This window comes from Bacillus rossius (assembly GCF_032445375.1).
Source record: "Bacillus rossius redtenbacheri isolate Brsri chromosome 9 unlocalized genomic scaffold, Brsri_v3 Brsri_v3_scf9_2, whole genome shotgun sequence".
Taxonomy (NCBI): Eukaryota; Metazoa; Arthropoda; class Insecta; order Phasmatodea; family Bacillidae; genus Bacillus; species Bacillus rossius.
In genome coordinates, this window is record NW_026962013.1 from 23,615,270 (window position 1) to 23,637,917 (window position 22,648).

A 22,648-nucleotide genomic window follows, 5' to 3' on the forward strand; every position below is an offset into this window, starting at 1 on the left:
CACAACTGGAAGACTACATCGTCGCAGACCGTTCCGCACTGGAAACTGTCTCGACTGTCTTTAACCGGCTGTCGATCTTGTTCATGCTCTGACGGGCAACCCCTGCCTTATTAAGACCCCTGAACAAGACTGTGCCATGCCTTCCGGGAATCAACTGAGCCTCCCAACACTTGGATGCGCTTCCCTACACAAAGCTGCCTTGTGACGAGGTAGCCACTGAGACCTCGACAAGCATCTCAACTCCTATCGCCCCCTTCCTGAGGAGCCGAGTGACTGGGAAGAGGGGCAAAACGTTGGGGAAGTCATATCAAGTTTAACTGACAATGAACAATTATTGGTTAATTGACTCACATGAAAGTACATCTTTCAAAAGTTATCTTTCATAAACACCTGTGCAGCAGCACGCCAATATAGGTACAGTGAGAAGAATCAGCAGTAGTGCAGGATGTAGAAAAACAAGTCCATGAAATTGATTATGATGTGGAGAAAGAAGAATAGTACATTTTTGTTTATCTGTGGGATATCAAAATTGTAGGGATTGGCTTGTGGTTGAGGTCTGTCACTATTCCAGTAGATATGGTACTTATGAAAACATCCAAAAAAAGTTCATGGTGATTTTGGCGGCAACTGCACCGAACAGTTTCAGATTTTAAAATTCAAAAATTGAACTGTTTATGAAATTATTCGAAAAGATCTTCTTTAAAACTAAGTACTTTTAAAAATCAGCGTTGCTCGTACAGCAGAACAAAGTACTCTGAAATAAGCATTTACCACAATACTTGAACAGCATTTCAATCAGCTTTCGTAATTTTTTTTTTCACTTTCGTACATTTTGCATATTTTTTTTCATTGGTCCTTTGGAAAGTTTAAAAAATAAGGTATAAAACAAAAAAGTTATAAACATGATCATACAATTAGTGCAGTGACACACCTACACAAGGACACCTATGAACATTTCAGGCGAAGGAAAAGAGGTTTAAATACCTGCAATGTGACCTGAATCTGTGATTGATGCTGAAAGACTCTCACTGTAAAGTGCATGTGTTCTGCCTTGGTTTGAGTGGTGAGAGCTTCGTGTTGAGTCGTCTGTAACATGGCATACCACCCACACAAATACATAATGAACACATGCGAATAGCTGAATTACCGAGTGCAAACAGGGCAAACATTATTAATGGTGTATCAAATTAGATGATCGAGAATATTTGCTTATGAAAAAGTATTGGCAAATTTTGTTTACATTTCTTTTAGAGCTGGGCCGATCACCTATTTTGCCGATCATGCCGATGCCGATCATCTGCTGCCGATCTTGCCGATCTTCTGAGCCGATTAGAGCCTTTCAAGTACCTCTGATTACACGTTGCTTTCGACAGATCACTATAAATGGTGAAATATTCACAGAAAAAATACTTTTGGTAAATATGTAGTGTACGGATTAGTGCCAAAAAAAATCGTACAAATATAAAATAACTTTCATTATATGCTCATTTACGTCCTCTTTTCATAACCGCCTGCGGAGATAAGAAATTCCAAATACTTTAGGAGATATCGAATTTTTTAATTTTCATATTTGGGCAATATTTGTTAAAAAAAAATTTAAAATTCCAAAAATACCTTTATTCTGTGCTCTTTAACTTCCTCTTTTCATTAAACCAGGCGGGGATCAGAAATTCCAAATACTTTAGGAGATATGGAATTTTTTTAATTTTCATGCTGTGCACTGATGAGGCGTTAAGCGGGAAGCCTACGATTCACTCATCCTTCTGGACATACCCGAATACTCACGTTGGCAAGCCTTCTTTTTTTAAAATTAGCAAGAAGTAATTAAAAATACTTTAAAACATTGTGGATGGTTGGTTATATTAGGTAAGTATAGCTACATTAAAAAAACTGTAAAATTATTTTATGGTTGCTTAGCAAATAAATTTTTAATATGTAGCTATCCAGCGCTAGGAAACCGTTTACATGATTTCACAGTATTTTTAATGTAGCTATCCTAACCAAATCAACCATCCACAATGTTTTAAAGTATTTATAATGTAGCTAACATAACCTAATTGACCATTAGTTTTCATTAGTTGCATATTTATTTACAATAAACAAAAAAAAAAACCGAAGATGCACGATCGTATGTTGAAAGAAGGCTTGCCAACGTGAGTATTCGGGTCTGTCCAGAAGGATGAGTGAATCGTAGGCTTCCCGCGTTCACCATTGTTGCTTGTTTACAAGTATGATTTTTTTTCTTTTTTTTTCGCGACGTAGTTGAACGACTACATCACGTAAAAAGAAAATTACGTGAGTTCCTACTGTTCATCCTTTTCCCCGGTTTGTTAGGTCAGGTCAGCTACATTATAAATACTTTAAAACTAAACAACCATTAAAATTAATTTTTATTATTTTTAATGTCCGTTCAGTTTCAAAGTATTTATACTGTAGCTGACCTGACCTAATCTACCTTTGTCCCGTTTTGTTAGGTCAGGTCAGGTCAGTTACATTATAAATACTTAAAACTATACAAGTAAAATTAATTGATATTATTTTTAATTTCCGTTTATTTTGAAGTATTTATAATGTAACTAACCTTACCTAATGGAAAATTTCTGTTATTTAGGCATTCAAGCACACACGGCAAAATATAAAATGGCGTCTGTTGAATGATTACATAGCGCTTGTATTGCAAAATAAGAACGGCGATATCTCCAAAAGTAATTGGAATTTTTTATCTCCGCAGGCGGTTATGAAAAGAGGACGTAAAAGAGCATATAATGAAAGTTATTTTATATTTGTACGATTTTTTTTGGCGCTAATCCGTACAATACATATTTACCCTACTTTTCATTGACATGATTACTTAAAAATCACGACATCATAAATTTCACGGACTAGAGATTATACAGGTAAGCCCGGAAGGTCTTGTCAAGCTTCTCAGACACCAGCGTCATGTGACGTAACATCTCCCGAGGCTTACTGCGCCTTGGCAGCAGATGGATAAAAATAGTAAACTCCCCATTATTCGTGTTCATTGGGACCCGCCGATGCCCGGATAATTGAAATTCTGTAAAAAAAATAAATAAATAAATAAACCCGGATAATCGGTTAACGGTAAGGGCCGCCTTCGAATTGTTGTCTCGGCTTAAAAAAATACGGCACTGCCTAGCCGTGAACTGCCTAGCCATTAGTTCACGGTCATTTACAACAGCCGAAGAGAGAAAGATAAGATCGTGCTGACCTTGTACACATAAATTTTGGGTAGCTCCCCACCCTCCTCCACCCATCGGCCAACCGAATGCCAGCCAGACACGTCACTCGCCAGGCGCCTGCCGTGCGTTGGCGGGCGAAAAGTAACTCAGCAGCACGTGAAACAACATTCAAACAAACGGGAGACGGGAAGTAGAAGTCAGGACATCCCCCTCAAGTTTAAAGAGTGACAAATGTGACAGCTGAAAGGGGGGCGACAAAGGTTCGGTACTAACAGCGTTGCAGAGTTTGGCGGCCCACGCGATGGCTTGCAGTGTTTGCCGGCCGCCGGCCTGCGTGACGTTAATTTTAAGCGCTGACAATTTTAGCTTCTCTTTTTTTTCTGCACTTTTAAATCGTCCCGGATTATCCGATTCCCGTATTAGCGCGTCACGGATTAACGAGGTTCTACTGTGGGAAACAAAACTCTTCATCAACCAGGTTTTTATACAAAAGAAAGTTAAGCTCTATTTCCCGTTAAACAGGATAAGAATATTAATTTCGCTAAACAAAACTTTCAATAGGCCATATTTAGCGAGAAAAACCTAAATAGATGAATTCCCGAAGAGTAGTTGTTTACTAACCACGAGACTACTAGCGCCATTAATCCGTACGAATTCTGTCGCGCGACGCGCGTCACTCTATTCTCTGGCGTCACATAACCAACCTAAACAACAGTCGCCATTCGCCATTCCGGTAATATTAACCGTAAATGGTAAACAAATACATAGTTTTCGGTTCGTAAATGATAAATAACTTTGCAAATAGTATAATGGAAAATTATTTTACCGAAAGTACCGTAAATATACGTGGAAATTGATACTTAGGTATGTAACTGTTCAATGTTTATAAAACTTACGGTATTTGTTTACTTTATTGGTATATTTTTTTCGTGTGTGGTTAGTTTTAAATTATTAAATCCTATTATTTTTCGATGAATAATCAAATTTTCTTCCCGAAAAGTACCGAAAACAAACATGGAAAGTTGTTAGGTATAGGTAATTATTCAATGTTATAAGTTTGCAGTAGCAGACCGATGATCGGCTCAAATAATCGGCTACGTTTTGCCGATCATTATGATCGACAAAATTAACAAAATCGGCCGATTATTACGATCGGGGATCGGCATCGGCCCAGCTCTAATTTCTTTTACTCTTTACCTCAGTATATACTACATTTATATTTCAGCTGGTTTGATAAATACTTGCAAATGCCTACGAGAAAAAAATTTGTGCAACACACACACACACACACACACACACACATACAGTTGCTGAATCCACTTTGAAACTTCCCTTTTTTTCTTCTTCTTTCAATCAATAAGATGTTAAAATACAAAACTAACTGTACTAATATAAGGTCAATTTAAACTAGTGTATAGCAGGCTAAGATTAAATTTTGTGAGGATAAAGACAGGGTTGTTTGATGACAATTATTTATACTTTTGGTGTCATTGTGCATCTGAATATTTTTAAGTATCACTGACGACATGGTAATTAGAGACTGAAAAACAAAACAAGTCTGCGACATTGGGCATGAAACTGGCCAATGCTTATCGTAAGGATCAAACCAGCATTAGCTGAGAGAGATTTTGGGAAACCACGGAAACTAAAATTAGGATGACCGGACTGAAATTAATGCGCACTATTGCATTCCCAGTGGTGAGACCTCGGACTTGCATTCCAGAGGATGGGGGTTCTAATTTCAGTCTGGTACCCGTTTGAGTCACCCACCCCCGGTTTGTTTCAAGTGCGCTGTTACTTTCCGCCCACCCGCCCCATCAGCCCGGCAGACACACCGTGAGTGACGTGACTGGTTGGCATTCTGCTGGACTGGACGAAGGAAGAAGGTGGGGGACTACGCTAAAATATATGTGTGCACGGTCAGCACGATATTACCTTGAGAAGTGTTGAGTTAACTTTCCCTCTTCGGCCTTGTAAAATGACTGAGGACTAACAACATATCCGGAAGCAATCTTCAAGTGTCTATCACGACAGGTTTTCACGGAGCCAAAAATTTTTTTTTTCTCGTGCTATTTATTTCCCACACTTGTAACAACTGCAACATTAACGACTAACACTGCAGCCACGGTTCCACAATATGTGCACATATTGCTGTATCCCTCTTTGATTTGTTGAAACTTTCCTGTGATCCGTGTGAAAATAACACCTCGGAGCATTGGTGTATTGAAGTGCTACTTAAATATTCTTCCAGTCTAGCTAGTTTTATGAAAGGACAAGGAACTGGAAAGAATAATTTGCCGCCACTGGATAGAAAAAATAAATACAAGAAGGAGGGGGGAAAGAAGTAAGCGACTGTAGTCTCTCAGCAGATGGAGAAAGACCGGTTGGTGACACAGTGTTGTATTATTACCTTCTAATAAGCTATGACTAGGGATGGTGATTTTTCGTTTTCGCGAAATAGATGCGAAAATATGCTAAATTATATTTTTTCCGCTATAAAATGCGAAATCTAGACTATTCCGAGATAAATGCGAAATCAAGGTAAAAAAACGTAGATTCGTCTTCACTCTACACAATTTATTTACCGATTGTATTTCGTTTCAGTTCAGTATCAAAAGAAACCATCATTTTATGGCGTATTCAGCACAAGTATCTTATTGTCACATCATTCACAACACTATTGTTCGTAAATATTGAATGAAAAATGGCCATCCGTGCCTCGCGATTGTAAACAAAGCAAAGAACAACTAGCTGGAAGAGTGTCCGTCATCTTGCAGAGTACAAGTGTTTAGGCCACCATATTGCGACATCTCTGCTTCGCAGCGCCCATTTTCTGGCTGTGTTTCACGTGAAAGCCGCGTTCTTGTGTAGTCTGTGGAAGGTGGTGTGTTTACAAATACGTGCATACTCGTGAATGTGTTGTATACTGTTATTTCTCATGGTAAAAATGGGACGAAACGTAATTTCCATTCGCGATCGCATAAATGAATACAAAAATGAACAGTTCTACGAAAGTGATACAAATATTTTAATGTGCAATTTATGTTATCGCCGTCTGGAGTGGAAAAAGAAAATGTACTTGAAAAGCACATTAAATCTGAGGGACGTCAGGCTGCAAAAAAAAGATTCACCGACAAATCTGATGAAGGAAAAAAGTCAGTAAAACGGCAAGCAACGGTTTCTGGAATGATCGAAAACCAAAAGAAGGCGAAAATTGAAAAAACGAGTTTCAATAACATTATTTGTGCACTCTACATCTACTATGGCCATGAACACGGCTAAAAAATATTTATTGTAATTTTAAGTATTCAATTTATTGCACTCATAAGTGCTAAAAAGTTATTTGGAAACCTGCCAAGATAGGCTATCTTTGTAGTTGTGTTAGATCTTTATTTCTGTGGTTGTTAATAATTAATATGTGTATTATTTAATGCTTTTTAAAAATATACTTTTCTTCAGTAATGTAAAATGAGAGAATTGGCTAAATCTTGTTTTTAAAAATGCTACAAAATGCTAAATTTCAAATTCAAAATGCTAAATGTTATTATTTTAAATGCTATAAATCACCATCTCTAGCTATGACACAGTTCACAATTACTTCTCTTGTGCTCAGAGTTCTACTGAAGACAAATCAAATATATGGTCCAACACAAATTCAAGGATGGCTCTTACTGTGAAACAGATCATCCAGGGTTTTTACAGGATTTCAATCATCCAAGCAAATGTAGGTCCCAATTAACACTGATAATCGGGAGATTTCTGTATTACGTTGTCAGTAAAATTTTCTTAAGTGCAGAGATTGAAAATAAGTTTTAACTTGACTTACGATTAAATTTTTTTACACACTGTTACATTAATATACATACATATATTTTTTGATAAAAAATTATTTCATGTAATAATTAAATTTATTATCTTTAATTAAATGAATAATATTTGAGGACAAACTTGCTTGAATAACATCAAAAGACTTCATACAAGTAGCTACCTGTAATAAAAGTACTCGCCTGGGAAAATTTGTATTTCAAGGTGGAAAATTGTGCTATTTAAGCAGTTTTATTATCTAAAAATTGATTACACAGCACTTTCTTTGCCCTCGTTTGCCCCCACTTCAAGGTTTCAGAGGGGGGACAAAATACACTTCCCCCCCCCCTCTTGTTGCGCCCCTGATTGATTGCGATGCGTTTGCGAGTAGTGGACACAACACAAGTAAACAAAGTGAAGACAAGAAGGCAAATATATCTAGAACCTGACAAGCCACTTCTGTGCTTTGTCATTTTTGATCATAGATGTTGTGCATACGATCGTAGCACTACAAGCATAAAATTATAAACTTTACTAATACTAAAATGTATGTTCTTCTTGTTCATAATTGTATTCATTATACGTTCGGAGAATAAAAGTAACGGCAAGTAAATATAAAGTATCAATTACCTTAATGTATCGATTACAATTAATGTTATGTATTCCGATTACAAGTACGAATTACATTTTTTAAATGTAACTCGTTACAAGTATAAATTACTTGAAAAGTAATTGTTACAAGTAATCCGATTACTTGTAATTCGTTACTTAACAACACTATATATATATATATATGTATATATATATATATATATATATATATATATATATGTGTGTGTGTGTATATATATATATATATATATATATATATATATATATATATATATATATATATATATATTAGGGATGTGCGAAAGTGACTTTATCCACACGAAATGAAAGTGAAAGAAAATTTATCAAGTTTCGCGAAAGTGAAACGAAAATGAATTTTTCTATGAGATTAATATATTCTTAACGAAAGTTAAGCGAAATTTTTTAATTAACAAAGAAAAAAAGTGCCCCAAAATTTGCTCTTCAGTAATAAATTCTATTACATAAATCATTTTGGTACCTTTTGATGTATATATAAATATAACTATTTAATATAATCAACATCCGCCCTAGACCACACAACACAGCCCCATGTCACTCGTAAATTTCAAGAATCAATCCAGATCTTTCAGCGCAGACTATTTCCTTTACAGTCGTAATGTCGCAGTCTATGATAGTAGAACCTCGATGATACGTTCCCGTTTCATACGTTTTCCCGTGTCATACGCCGATTAATTTTGGTCCCGCCGAAAGTACTATATTTACAATGGTTTACTATCCCGGATCATACACTTATAAAATCATTAATTTCCCGTTTCATACGTTTTACGAAGCGGAAAAGCCCTAAAACTCACAAATTTTTTTTTTATATTCCGCCTTATAAACTCCGTTTTAATACTTTCTTTTTAAAAAACGTTCATTGTTTACTTTTGCAAACGTAAGAAATAACTTTATCGCGCCATAGATATGGATAGTATCAGGAAGACTGTGCACTTCGCTAGTAGCATCTATGGCCAGCATCAAGCGAGACTAGTGGCGCAAACTAGCAATGATGAAAAGTGTGCAAGCGCTTGACCAAGGAACGGATCTCATATTTTGTGCATTCATTAATCTTTGAACAGAATATACCCGTTTGTTATTGTTTTCTTACGATCGGATTGTATTGTATTTTACGTTTCTCAAGTTAAAATTTTATTGAAAATTGTTCTGTTGCATAAAGTTGTTTGAAAAATGAAACAAACAAGCAAAAATTTGTGATTTTTTTTACAATAGCTTATTTTTTCTAATTTCTAATTTAGGCTTGGTGACTTTTCCCCCCTTCCAAGAAAGGACTTCATAACATTTTGTAAGGCCACTGTTTCTCATGTCAGCTTTACTTGATTATGGACTGTATTTTACATTTCTGGTGGTTTTATTCTATGTATATATATAATTATGAATTCATATCTTTCATTAATATAATGCAATTACTTACACATAGTATGTATTTATGTTTAATCTGACATTGTGCTGGTATGCTAGATTGGAAAATTTTTTTATTATTGCCATTCCCTTTTCATACACTTTCCCGCATCATACACCATTTTTGTGGCCTCCGTTGAAAAGTGTATGACAGGGGTTCTACTGTATTTATCACGTGCATGGTACTGATGAAAAAATACGTGAATACTGCAGAACGGCCGCCATCTTGCACCACTGTCACACATGGCTAGCTCAGGAAGCTGTAGACCAGGCAAGGGACATGGTCAAAACAAAACATAACAAATGGTTGCTGCCAAGTGGTCATTACATGCAGTGACTTGTTAACCTTTTTGTCTAATTGGCTGTATATTATGAGGATTTTATATGCCAGTCAGAGTAAGTAAAATTTAAATAAAGCAGACGACAATGTTTTTGTTTGGCTGTGCGCGAATAAAAGTAGGTACGTTCTTTGTTTATGTGTATACGGTAAATACTAAATAGTGTACTAACAGTTCTGGAATGTATGTTTTACGAATATAGTACCTACAGTACTGTTTGAAAGCAAATGAATCAGGTAATTTTTCAAATATTGCATGATTTTGTTTTGATACCTAGGCCTACTGTAAACACGGTTGAATTTTGTTTACTCTATCTGCCATGTTTGTTCAAATTATGATTTTACTGTATTTTCATTAACGTGAGTTTTTTTCATCACCACGTAAATTAATCTTAATGGAAATCTTTTTTCTAATTAATGTCTTTATATGATTTGCATATGTTATTACATTATTAGTAATAAAATAACAAGAAAATCATATAAAGACATTACAGTAGAATCTCAGTGCTAAGTACTTACAGGTACCTCAAGTTTTTGTACTTAGTACTGAAACATGCATACATATCTTTACAAAGAGAAAAATATATATAAAAAAATAACTACAGGAGAGCCGCAATGCCATATGTATTCGCAACTGCGACTTGCTTTTTTCCCCTTGTCTAGTTCTCAGAGTATATCCACTTTTTCCTTAAGCGTGAATTGCTTTCGTTTCTTTTTATCTCCAGGATCATTCATATTGTAGCACAAATACAATGCGGTGTCTAAATAACGTAACCTGAAAATATACTCAACAATAACAATAAACAATCCCGGCACAGACATCAAAAAGTATTTTTAGTGTAGCGTAACACTTTTGTCTAAATAATTAATACTTCTCTCAAACCTCCGTCTTTCGATGTATCGAATGGTGTTGTGTTGCTCACGTCGCATACTACGTACGGTATAATCTATGGTTGTGCGCACAACTGTTTGTTCACTTTGTTTTGAGAATTTAGAGGTTAGAAAATACGTTGCGGTGGTATTTGTGTATCTTTGTTCTACTACATTAATCATTTAGCTGGAAATTTATTTACCAGTTTAAGTAAATTTTGGTGTAGTAATGCCACGCTACTAGTAGAATTTATACGTTATAGTGAAAATATGATACTTTAAACTGAAACCGTTTTGCATGGCGAAGATACGATTTTTGGCGGGGACTTAAAAAAAATTCGTTAAAGTGAAATATACTTTATAATAAGGTACGTTATTGTACTGGTATTCTACTGTACATTTTAATTAAATTACGAGTTCTTTTTCAACTAGAACAAACGAACTTCGGTAAGCTATTGAACTTTCGTTTGGCTCGAAATATTTCGCTAAAAACGAACTTCGACAGATGAAATTCTTACCGAAATCGAAAATGAAAATAGCAAAATTTCGATTTCGGTATCGGTATACCGAACATTCGCACAACCCTAATATATATATATATGTATGTATGTATGTGTGTGTGTGTGTGTATGTATTAGCTTCTTTACTATCTATGTCACAATGTCTAGCTATGAAATAATTATATAAAGACACTTCTAAAAAGATAATAATAAATTTGTTAAATCTAATTAAAGTTCCTTGGAATTACCAACAAAGTAACAGAATAAAGATCTACAAATTTCCCAATTTCCCACAAATGCTTCTACACTATGACTGGCATTCAATATTTTATTCCCAGACATCTTGATTGCTGTCTTTTATGAAAGTGGTTGTACAAGAGTAGGTTACTGACCACACAAAACACTAAAAAATTTGTTTTCTCTTAAGCAATCCAAATGATGTGTTACCTGAAGCAGCATACACGGTAGGCTTCACCCCCATCCCACTGAGGGTTTGCCTTCTCTGGACCACAGAGATGGGCTTCGAGCTCTCATTGGATGAGGACGAGCGAGTTCTGGTCCTAGATGGCAGGTCCTCCTTCGAACTGTTAGTCTTCATGGTACTGTGCTCACAAACAACAAGATAAACTGCTTTTTGTGCTTGTTTCAACAATCTGCTGAGTTATAGTTCCAATATTGTATATTCGTCACTAATTGAAATTGTTTCCTACACATAAAAGCATTAAGCTTAGACACAAATGTTATTTGGTCACTTTTCCTTAAATATTTACTTTGATGTATCCTTATTTCAGTTTTTTGTGTTATTTTTGATATTGTTTGGTTTAGTTTTGGTCGCTGCTGCTACATAGTCCACTCGCCTTCCAAGTGTTGGCCAACATGGATATCCCTACCTAATGTTGTTTCCCCTCAGGTATTATTATTATTATTATTATTATTATTATTAAAATAACATTATAATTAATTATTACATGCAACTGTTTGAAATCTAGACACTGTCATTTAGTCCCCATACACAAAAACACCAATGTAACAGTTGCTCAAAGAATGTCTGCATCTAGTGAAGCTAAAGTACCAGGTAGGGATGGGGCGACCGAATCCAATATCCGCCGAATCCGCCGAATCCTAGGGATTCGAAGGTTCGGCGGGTCTGATATAGGATTCGTCAAAGGATTCGGTTTTTACTATTTACGGGAAAAAAATACAGTAAAACTCGCTTACGAGGTCCCGCATGGTAGGTTTTTCCGTATAAAGCGTTTAAATTGCCCGAGGTCTCGTCATTTACGCCATTAAATGTGTGATATAATGTCCGTTAAAATTTTTTCTGAAACTTCTTGTCTCAAATAATGGCACACGTAAATATGAAGAAAAGACAAATGAACAACAACATACGAACAAATATGGTTGATGTACCATAACTACAGTACAAACCCAATAGATATTTTAAGATAATTACCATAAAAAGAACTAAAGATTCTTTGTAGAATACCATAATTACTTCAGAAGCATGATAGCTACCATATTTGCACTATAGTTACCGTAACAACTGAGATGTATATTTACCGTGATAGTAATGTATTATTTATTTATGACATATTAAATTAAAGAACATTGTTAAAAAAAAAAAAGGATGTTAAACTTTGATATGTACGGTTGGCACATGTTGCTAAGAAATAATGCGATCTGAAAGAATGCAGTACTACTACGAAAAGTGAAAATGGTACTCGTGGATTTTTAGGTTATGGCAGTCTCTTTCGTTTTTCAGTAATATCGGCCGAAAATTAACGAGCGTACTGTATCGGAAGTCGGCAGAAATGCCGATTCAACTAAATATTGGCAAAATCGGCTTCTTCAATACAGCTCTACATTTAATGACATGAGTAAACATATTTCAGACTTCAGGATATCGAAAAAGACTTTAATTTCCATGTAGGTTTATTGTGTGTATGTTTTTTTTGCAAGTGTAAATTGAATGAAGTAAAATGTTTTTATTTTTATTACTTTCAATTGATTAAACTTTAATGACCAGTTACAGATATTTATGACACTAATTTTGAGGTTAAGCAATTTTACTAAAGCATTCCAGCCAAGCAGGTTGCCAGCGAGAGACGCTTCTCTTTTGCTGGAAACACTATCTCCAATCGTAGAGCTAATTTAACTCCTGAACGTGCAGAACAAATTATTGTTCTGAATGATAGATTAAAGAACAGAATTTAATAAGACTGTGAAAATCTCTCTCAGAATTATTGTGCTGAAAAGTGGAAATGTTGAAACAATGTGAATGTACTTTTCAAACAACATGATTTTTGGTGCTAAGTTTGTTGAAGCTCAGTAAGGACTCCAGAAAAATTGACAAGGGTGAAATTTTTCCAAAGATATGTTACATTTACACAAACATATACTTGGTTATGTTAGTTGGATGATATCAGTTACTAATGAACCAATGGAAACAGGTAAGATTCAATTAAAAAAAATGTTATTTTTTTTCTAGCAGTGCAAAATGTAAACACACTCTGTAAATAGTTACCCAAAATTAATAAGCCCACTTCATTTTAATACTTTATTCAAACATGATATTAAGTTTAAGATAAAAATAATTTCCCAAAAGTGTAACTGTACCACAAAAGCTCGAGCTCGGCTCGAAGTAAAATTCTTAGGCTCGCAGACCTCTAGCTTATTTATAGAAAAAATCCTAACCGCTAATCTGTACTAAAACTGAAATTTCTCAAGAAAAAATTGTTGTCTTTATATACACTTATACCAGAAATGTACCAAACTACATGTGATAAAGTCAAGGGACTTTTCGTGCAAGCAGAATACATCTCACTTACATTAGATATGTGGACATCATCTGTTAAAAGATTCGGGTTTGGGTTCGAGATTCGGCAATTCCAGTCGAGGATTCGAGTTAGGATTCGGATTCGAGGAAATCAGGATTCGCCCCATCCCTAGACCAGGTTATCCACAGTAAAAATTTTAAATCCTGCCTTGTTGAATTAATAAGCTGGTTTTTTTTTACCAAATAGGTAGGTGATTAGTTAGTTTTATGACACTCACTAACCAAAACTTTTAACATTTCAATGCTGAACTTTCGTTTATGTTATATAATCAGGGAATAAATAACCAAATGTTAAATGTAGGAAACCTATGGTTTTCTATTATGATTATGAAGAAAATGCAGGGACTTTGAAATAATGATGATAACACAAGCAAAACATTACAGTAGGTGGAAACCTTATGACTGGGCTCTACAGTACGATACAATCGGTGATAACGACTAACCTGAGGATAGCTTCATGCATGTTCTCTGCTATGATAGGATCTTCCGTCTGCATCCACAGATCACCGGCCCCTGTGCACGACGACCTCCCAACTTCCATGTAGAAGAAACACTCCGAGTGCCCGCAGCGACGAATACTCATCAACTACACAACATACAAACAATTTTAACTGATGAAACTACAAAACACTCTTCAAACAATTCTCATTTATGGAAACCTGAAAGGTCATATGATTTTTTTACATCATTATATTTTTTTTCCCAAACAAATTGCAGAATTAAATAACATCTAAACTTGTTTAGGTCATACACAAAGTACAAAAAAATTCAGTGCAGTGTTTTATCATTTTGATAAGACTGTGAAAATATTTTGAATGTTGTTGTTAATGAAGATTCAGTATATGTACACACATACTGAAGTAGATCATTATCATTATAATTATGTATGACAACAGTACAGACATTAAAAAGGGCAGGATACAAAAAAAAACCAAACACAACAAAATTAAAACCACAGATATTCTCAACCACTTGTTTTCTCTACTCGTGATGAAGGCCACCATGTAACCAAAATTTTGAGTTTTTTTTTATTTGTTAGTTTCTTTTTAAATGCTATTTGGAAGTACGTAAAAACAGTTATACATAATTTTAGCACCTATTGGTACATCTATTTCTGTAACATTTGCATGATAAACATATGATATTCAGTTCTCATGATTGTTTATCTGCAAAAAAAAAAAAAAAACAGCCGGTTAAAAGTACCACTTTCCAAATGTCAAACGTCTGGGCTCGGGCCAGAAGATATGCACCACATGAGGATAAAGGTTCTCTGCAAAGGAATTTTAAAAATTGCAAAAATGAGCCAAAAGAAGGGAAGGGTAAAATTTTATTATGTGCTATCATGCTTGAAAACTATTTAAAAAATAACATAGCCAAAAATTGTAGTTAGGCCACCAACTAGAACTTGTCAGGAATTTTCAAATCAAATAATTAACAAGTCATCTCATTAGTGAATATTCTTTACTAACGCTTTAGGGTTCCCAAAGTCTTACTTCAGCCAATTTTCCTGCTAAAAATGTTTTGCCTGTCGAACAGACAGTCAACAAGTATATTACAATAATTATTATTATTATAAAAACACACTTTAACAAGCACATATATATATAGTGCAGAATTGATTATAAAAGTATTACTCCTCAATGTACACTTTAAACTGTTTCCATTTTCTTTCAACAAACATATATAAAGTGCAGAATCACATATGAAATGTATTTATGCACAATATACACTTTACACTGTTCCCATTTTCTTACCACTATGTAACCAATATTACCAGTTTGAAAAATTTAATTATTTTTAGTGAAAATCTGACGAGACATTAACAGCATAAAAATTTATGGTTAAAATACATAACAATTCTAAGACATTAAGATCCTACATAGTATAGAAATATCAATGAAAATATTTTGTAACCATGATATTGTCAATTTCCTTGCATTTTCCAGGTTTTGAAGTTATCTTTTCTATTCCCTGAGTTTTACCAGTTTTCCAGATTTTTCCTGTCTGTAGGATCCCTGCACTTGTGTATAGCTATCTTTTTTGTCTCGTCGATAGCAAGAACTTCACAGAACAAGAATATCAGAGAGTAAATCATGTATTTGCTGGAGTGGTTTTGGAAAACCATGGCAAACTGCAATTTGGGTCGGATGGCCTATCACTATGCCCCCTCACGCCTTGTGATTCATAAAATCATATATATTTCCACAATAAGAACCAATATGTATTTATCCCTTTTTAGCGAAAACCTAGCAGTTAATCCATATAAATTTGTTATCATTATACAGATAATTTTTTTATTATTGAGTTAAAAACAATTTGAAATAAAATAGTTTATTACTGAATTAGGTAGTAATTTTTTATTTAATTTCTATACTACTATAGAATATTTGTCTGTTTATTCAAGTATCACGCAAAAACCACTGGACCGATATAGATGAAATTTTTTGTGTTTAAAATCTTACGATTAGGCTTAAAACTGGTACACATTTTATCTCCCTAGAATGATGGGAGCCAGAGATCTAACAATATAACAATATTTTTTTCACATCCAAGTGTGTCTACCAATACTACTATGTACCACATACATTATTTAATTTATTTATCCTATCACAATAACTATTTCATGATTGATGATAACTTTTTTTATCACATATGATAATTAAAAAAACACATTATGATTCTTTGAATGGACACACACACATGCACACACACACTAGTATTTTCTTAAACTCCTAAATACCTTTTCAGAAAGGCATGTCCGCTGACCATAACCATTTTCTTGCTAATAGCTTCACACGAACGGTGAGAGAACCTAATTTGCAAATTTTTTATTCCTCGCACATATTTTCACCAATTTCAGACGAACTGTACATACCGAGAACTCGTACGTCTCCGGCTTCTCGTCCTGAGTCATCTTAACCAGCGTGAGGGTCTTCTCGGTGAGGCAGAGGTGGTGGGGCCCCAAGATATTACGAGTGTTCCCCAGGCCTCTCTTCTGGACCACCACCTGCCACACGTGCTCTGCACAGAAAAAACACCCTCAGGACAATCTGCATATTCGTTGGCACTACAAGTTTGTCAAAACAGCATTCACGGAGTGCTATAATCCAGAAACTGAATGTGAACAATCACAAATTCTGTTCAGTAACATTTTACAGGACCACAGAAATTACATGCACGACAAAAATTTATGGAAAAAAAAATTGCAATAAAAAGGATTTGTCTATTCATAATCTCAGAATGCTGATGAATTATGTATCTACCCTTTCAGAAAAGCAGCAGCACTAAAACTTTATTTAAATAACAAAGTTATGTAATACTTGCATGTTTACCTCTACCTTGCTGATTTTCCTTATTACAAACTATGTATATTCTAAATTTTTTCAAGCATGCAAGCCTGAGCACAAAAAATGAATCAGATCAGATCAATTACAGAAAATAATCACTACAATATTATATTTGCCATTCATTATATAAACCAGTGATGGCCAACGCCACTCTTTTCGAAGCACCAGATATCAATTTTTGAAACTAATGCAAGGGCCAGGCACATACAAATTTAAAATTAAATTTCTTACAAATTCTTTAGAATAACCAAGAAAAACAATAAGGAACAAAAAAAAATTCCCTTGAAGAAAGTATTCATACAAAAATAAAACATTAAATCTTAGAAGAGTTACGAAGAATCAAAATATATAAGATTACAAATTATATATTATATTTTCAATTATTTTTTTATGAGAATCATCTGGCTTCATTACAGTGTCTGCTGACAACTTGTTCTACACGTATGCTCACGAAAATGACCGACACTTGACTGTTTACCTAAGTAGCCATAATACACAATGATGTCGTGAGCCGGATCCGGCCCACGGACCGTAGGACGGCCGTCGCCGATCTCAACCAGAAACTTCCTTCCACTGCCCACTTACCGAACACTGGCTTGGGCGGCGCTCCGTCCGGGACGTCCTCCCCGTGCTGGAGGGAGAGCAGAGCCTTCAGCCAGTCTTCCAGCTCTTCCTCGGTCTCCAACACCAGGCAGAAGCAGTCATCCTTCGTGTACAGAGCTATGACGTGCTTGTGCTTCGTGTCGAGGCGACGGTTGATGTTGAAACACATCTTCAGCACTATGCACCTGCTCCGACAAACAACAGCGCGGAAGAATAAACCACCGGCTACAGCACACCGGCTCGCTTCACAGCTACACCTAACGGAAGGAACGTTCCGTGCCCAAGCCCCAAAACAGTGTACGTCATTAAAAAAAAAATGTATGCATCACTTCCTTACAGAAAACTGAAGAAAGTTAATATTTTGAAAGAAATACCTGGAACACGAACACTAAAAAAAAAGTATAAATATTTGTAAGAATCATATTGCAATCTGAATAATTTGCATGCAAATTAGAGTACGAGAAAAATATTTTATCGCGCTGGAAAAACCCATGTGGTGGCAATTTGCTTACGTGTAGTTCTAGCTGGAGTAGCTAGTTTTTTTGCGCTGTGAATTGATTCTGTCCTGTAATTTTAGATGCATAATGACCTGGGCAATGTATACGCAAGCACTTCATTGTACCACTGTTAAAGATTGTTGTAACATGTAAAATAGCCTACCTTTTTTTTTTTTTTTAACAATGTATGGAAAGTGATAAAATGCTACTAGAAATTTCTTAACAGTTGGTGGGAATGTTACAAATTTAAATATTTAAATAAAATAAAGTAAGTACCATATGAAAGCCAATGGTTACGACATACCTTTTTGGTGCATGATGTGTTTTCCATTTCTTTTCGCTGTCATAGTACTCCAGCCTCGATGAATATTCAGAACAATCACCACGCAGCACAAAAAACTTCTTCCTCATTGTCTAAATAAAAAAAAATAAGAGTACAAATTTAGCTTATAACATTAACACACATAGAATATTATGAAAATTGTATTTATTATGTGAGATTCAAACTAAATAATTTAAAAAATTACATGCAAATAACACACAAGAAAAAAAACCTACCTTCAGTTTCCTAAGGTAGCCCATTTTCACAATTTCTCCTCCTCCTCCTCCTCCATTACTCTTGTCAGAGTCCTTCTCACCTCCCAACGATGCACTCTTCGCAGAAGACATCATGAACTATGCACAATGCTGACTGGGGTGAAACTGCATCTGAAATTTTAAATTTGCAGTTTACTTGTGCATAATCCATCAAACAAACATAGGTACTTTCTTCAAAAATGCAAAATGATAAACAATCAATACTAATAACTTCGAGGCAGTTCGTATTAATTATCATAACCGACAACTGAAATTAAAGTGTTGTATGATGCACACTGTACTCTGAATGATTGGAAGCTGTGAGTTCTCATTAAACCTTCAATTATTTCCAGCTTTCTAAGTTGAAAACATTAATACCAGTTGATATTAACGTAGCATTTTTATGCCTTATTGTTATCACTACGGGCTGCACGTAAGTCTGCAAATCTTTCTACCAATGACAGGCTTCGTAAGAACACACAGCAAATAGACAGGTTTTGAAATTATGTTATCATGAAGGCCCTGTAAACTTAAAATCATGTGCTAACCATCAAATTATCAGTAATCAAACATTTCAATGTTCAAAAAAAAGATGCGAAGAAAAGTATTTAAGAAATTTAAGATTAAAAATTTTACCATTAGCATTATAGAGATAAAAATGACTACATTATTAATCCTAAATTAGCTATCAAAGAAATTTTTGTACAAGCCAACAGCTACAATGCTCTGAGGTTGTTTAGCATGTCTAGAAAAATTTTTGACACAAAAAGAAATTTTTTTATGTCCTGAACATGTAAATATTATAAATGGACTGGGTCAAATCCTAAACTCTCTTATGTTTGAAAGATTTAACAGTCGAAGAAAAATATTATTAAAAAAATATTGGCAGAAACATAGTACGTACATGCAAAATTTCAACGCTAGCTGGTCAAATGTGTACACTGTCTATTTTTTTCTTAATATCCACCCTAATACCATTCCTCAAGATACAGTAAAACAGTACATTTGATATAGGGGCAGATCCAGGATTGACTTCTGAGAGGAGGAGGGGGGGGGGGGGGGGGTACACTGGTAGTCTGTACCTAGTATAATACCTGTTTATTACTTCATAAGTCGTATTATCCAGTGCATATTTTACCCTTCTGGGGTACCCCATAGAGTAAATAAAGTACTAGTACAGAGTGGACACTCAATGCTATTGCAGTTCTACGTTTTTTTAATTCAGAAATGCTCTAGTTGCTATACAAAAACGCAAACTTAACAAACATTAAAATGAAGTTGCAATGGCTTAAAACCGAGATAAAATACCTTCTGGAGTAAGACTTACGTTTCAAATTATAAGTAAATTTTAATTTAAATACAACATTGTTCGTAGAAAGTACAATTTGCAGTTAATATGCTTAAAACACTAACTTGAATAGTAGGGAAATTTGTAGCTTCAACTGAATGTTGGCGAGCTTGTGACTTTTTTCGTGCATGCATTAATATTTATAAAAATATGGATTTTAATTTTTTTTCCTAATAAGCAAATCATTTAACTAAATATCGGTAAACGTAACATAAAATGATTAAGGAGAGCAATATTTTTAAAACAATAAGTAAATTTCTTACCTTCGGGACAGTGTTTGCCTTAACCTCATTTCGGTTAAAAATGTTTTGTTTACGTATCATAACATTTGTTAAAATGCATAACATGTAACATATTTTTGGATTATATTAAATTGCTGCATTTTTTAATGTCCAAGAAACAATTTCTGTTCTAGTAGAATCACGTTGATTGACGTTAAGGTTAGGATTTTCGTAGGTACCTACCGAATTGCATTACAAATCGCAAACAAAACTAATGCATAAAAAAACGTGCAGAAGTATTTAATCATTAACACAGGCAATGTGTATTTCTGGCAAATTTAACTGCCTAAGTTGTACAATTTTCCCACAAAAACTGAAATGAAGCTGTTACCAATGGCATCAATTCTTTATGGATTAGGTGAAAGTACAAATCATTCTCGTATCTTCACTTCTTGAAGACAGGTGTATAGCAATTGTTACGAAAAAAAAAAACCTTAATTTCAACATAAAAATTTAAAAGACACTTCATTTTATCGCAACCCTCACCTCGGTAATTGTTCCGTATCACGTATCCAAGTTTATCCCTTGATACTGTTGGCATGATCATGTATTATTTATCCGGTGGCACATGATGCTTGCTGTTTTAATTAATGTTAAAACAGCAAGAATCATTACCACAGGATAATGCCATTAGTATCAAGGGATAGACTTGGATACGCAATACAAAATTTTTACCCACACCTCCCTCTCGACCAAAAAATAAAATTAATACAAAACATTTAGACTAATTAAAGTATATAAGTATCAAGTTTGAGCAGAATTTGAGACTCATTGACATTTAGAACAGTACCTAGGTATTAATGTATTGTGTGCTTGTCCTCAACGTGCGACTACACACAGCCTAAAAAGAGGAAATTCTGTAGGGCATGAAAACAAAATACTAATCACTATTTTAATTACACAAAACTTTTATTTTGTATCGTTTTAATAATTTACACATACCTAGTTTCGTCAAGCGGAAACTTAAAGTAAAATTAATTATTATTATCTCTTCTCTTGTTGTACCAGTAGTTAACACAACACGTAGCCGAATCAGGCATGTTTCATAACAGTCAACAGTGATTTATAAAGTAGTTCATGAAATCATTGATATTATTTAACAAGATTACTATTTCAACATGATTGAAACAAAATTTCCTTAGAAAGTTTTTTATTAAACCTAATATTACTTAATTCAACGCCGACGCCATTAATTATGGTGTTGTTGGTTAAACAAGTGGTTCAACATGCCAACGAAAATTTGTTTATTTTCTTTTAAGTAAATATATTATTTTCATTTCAACAATACCAATTTATGCCATAAATTTGATAAAATGTTAAAACAAATGTAATATTTATTTAATCAACGTGGTATTTTGATTATAATTTTCGTGCTCAGATGTTGGATAAAACTGTATAGCAACTGGAAAAATGTGATTGCCTTGCCCTATGAAGTGTCCCCCCCCTGGGGTACCCCACCCCCTCTAAATTCACTTATGATTTCATATGTAATTATATAAATAAAATTATATTAGGTATTGATTCAGAAAAATCTGTGAAACAAATATTATAAGGTTGAATGTTTCATAACCATAGTTAATATTTTTCATTTCTTGTACATTATTATATTTTTGACACTTAACATCTACATTGGCTTAGAAGGGTAGAATCAAAGTACTTTTTGGGATTTCTAGCTTCACTGTCGAGGTTTTCTGCCTATTACATACATACTTATATGTACCATTAAGAACATCACAACTCTCAAAATTTTATTCTTCCTTTTCAGTCATCTTTAAGGGATCGGTTAACTACAGACAAACAACAAAAAAAGGCAGCTAGTTGCTAAGTTTATAAAATAACTACCATTAGTGCTGTAAAGACATAACCATAGAGTTATATTATTAAATGCAGTGGTTTAGCACTGAAATAAAGGAAAATGTTTCTTAGTTCTTTAAAAATTGTCATATTACAATAAGTGATTACAGTTTAATACTGTAATTTTAATAACACTTACACAATTATTTTGTATAAAAATAACCTAAATGATTATATAAAAGTACAAAATTGTCTCACCATGAGCAGTACGAAAGTTGCTGTACTATTTGTTGGGCTTAGGATAATTTGACACCAATTATTTTTACGACACACAAAGGTAAAGTTTCCATTACCTCTTATTAACAGTCTTTAAGGCTTTATCCAGTTGTGCCAACCATGTTGACACAATTTTTTTTTTTACTTTTATACATTTTTTTTATTTGTAATATTATATCTATCAATACCTACACAGTGAATGTTGCCTATAAACATGTCTATCCCCTTTTTATCATGCTTTGTAACTAACTAATGCTGGGCCTTCTGTTTTTTGGCTTGTTTGCTGGGTTTTAAGTTGTCCACCCTGCTTGTGGAGTGCTGAGTCTC

General features: G+C 34.3%; 1 protein-coding gene across 4 annotated transcripts in view; it reads right to left on the reverse strand.

The window, feature by feature from the left end:
* LOC134543147 (uncharacterized) overlaps positions 1-22,648 on the reverse strand; it is a 66,417-nt gene that overhangs the window by 38,102 nt on the left and 5,667 nt on the right. For all 4 annotated transcript variants that reach the window (XM_063387998.1, XM_063388001.1, XM_063387999.1 and 1 more), the window contains exons 2-8: positions 18,605-18,754; positions 18,351-18,460; positions 17,532-17,734; positions 16,475-16,620; positions 14,043-14,185; positions 11,211-11,365; positions 985-1,086 (exon numbers count right to left, since the gene is read on the reverse strand). In XM_063387998.1, the coding sequence (XP_063244068.1) occupies positions 985-1,086; positions 11,211-11,365; positions 14,043-14,185; positions 16,475-16,620; positions 17,532-17,734; positions 18,351-18,460; positions 18,605-18,718 (973 nt within the window). In that variant the 5' untranslated portion in view covers positions 18,719-18,754. The remainder of the gene's footprint in view (positions 1-984; positions 1,087-11,210; positions 11,366-14,042; positions 14,186-16,474; positions 16,621-17,531; positions 17,735-18,350; positions 18,461-18,604; positions 18,755-22,648) is intronic.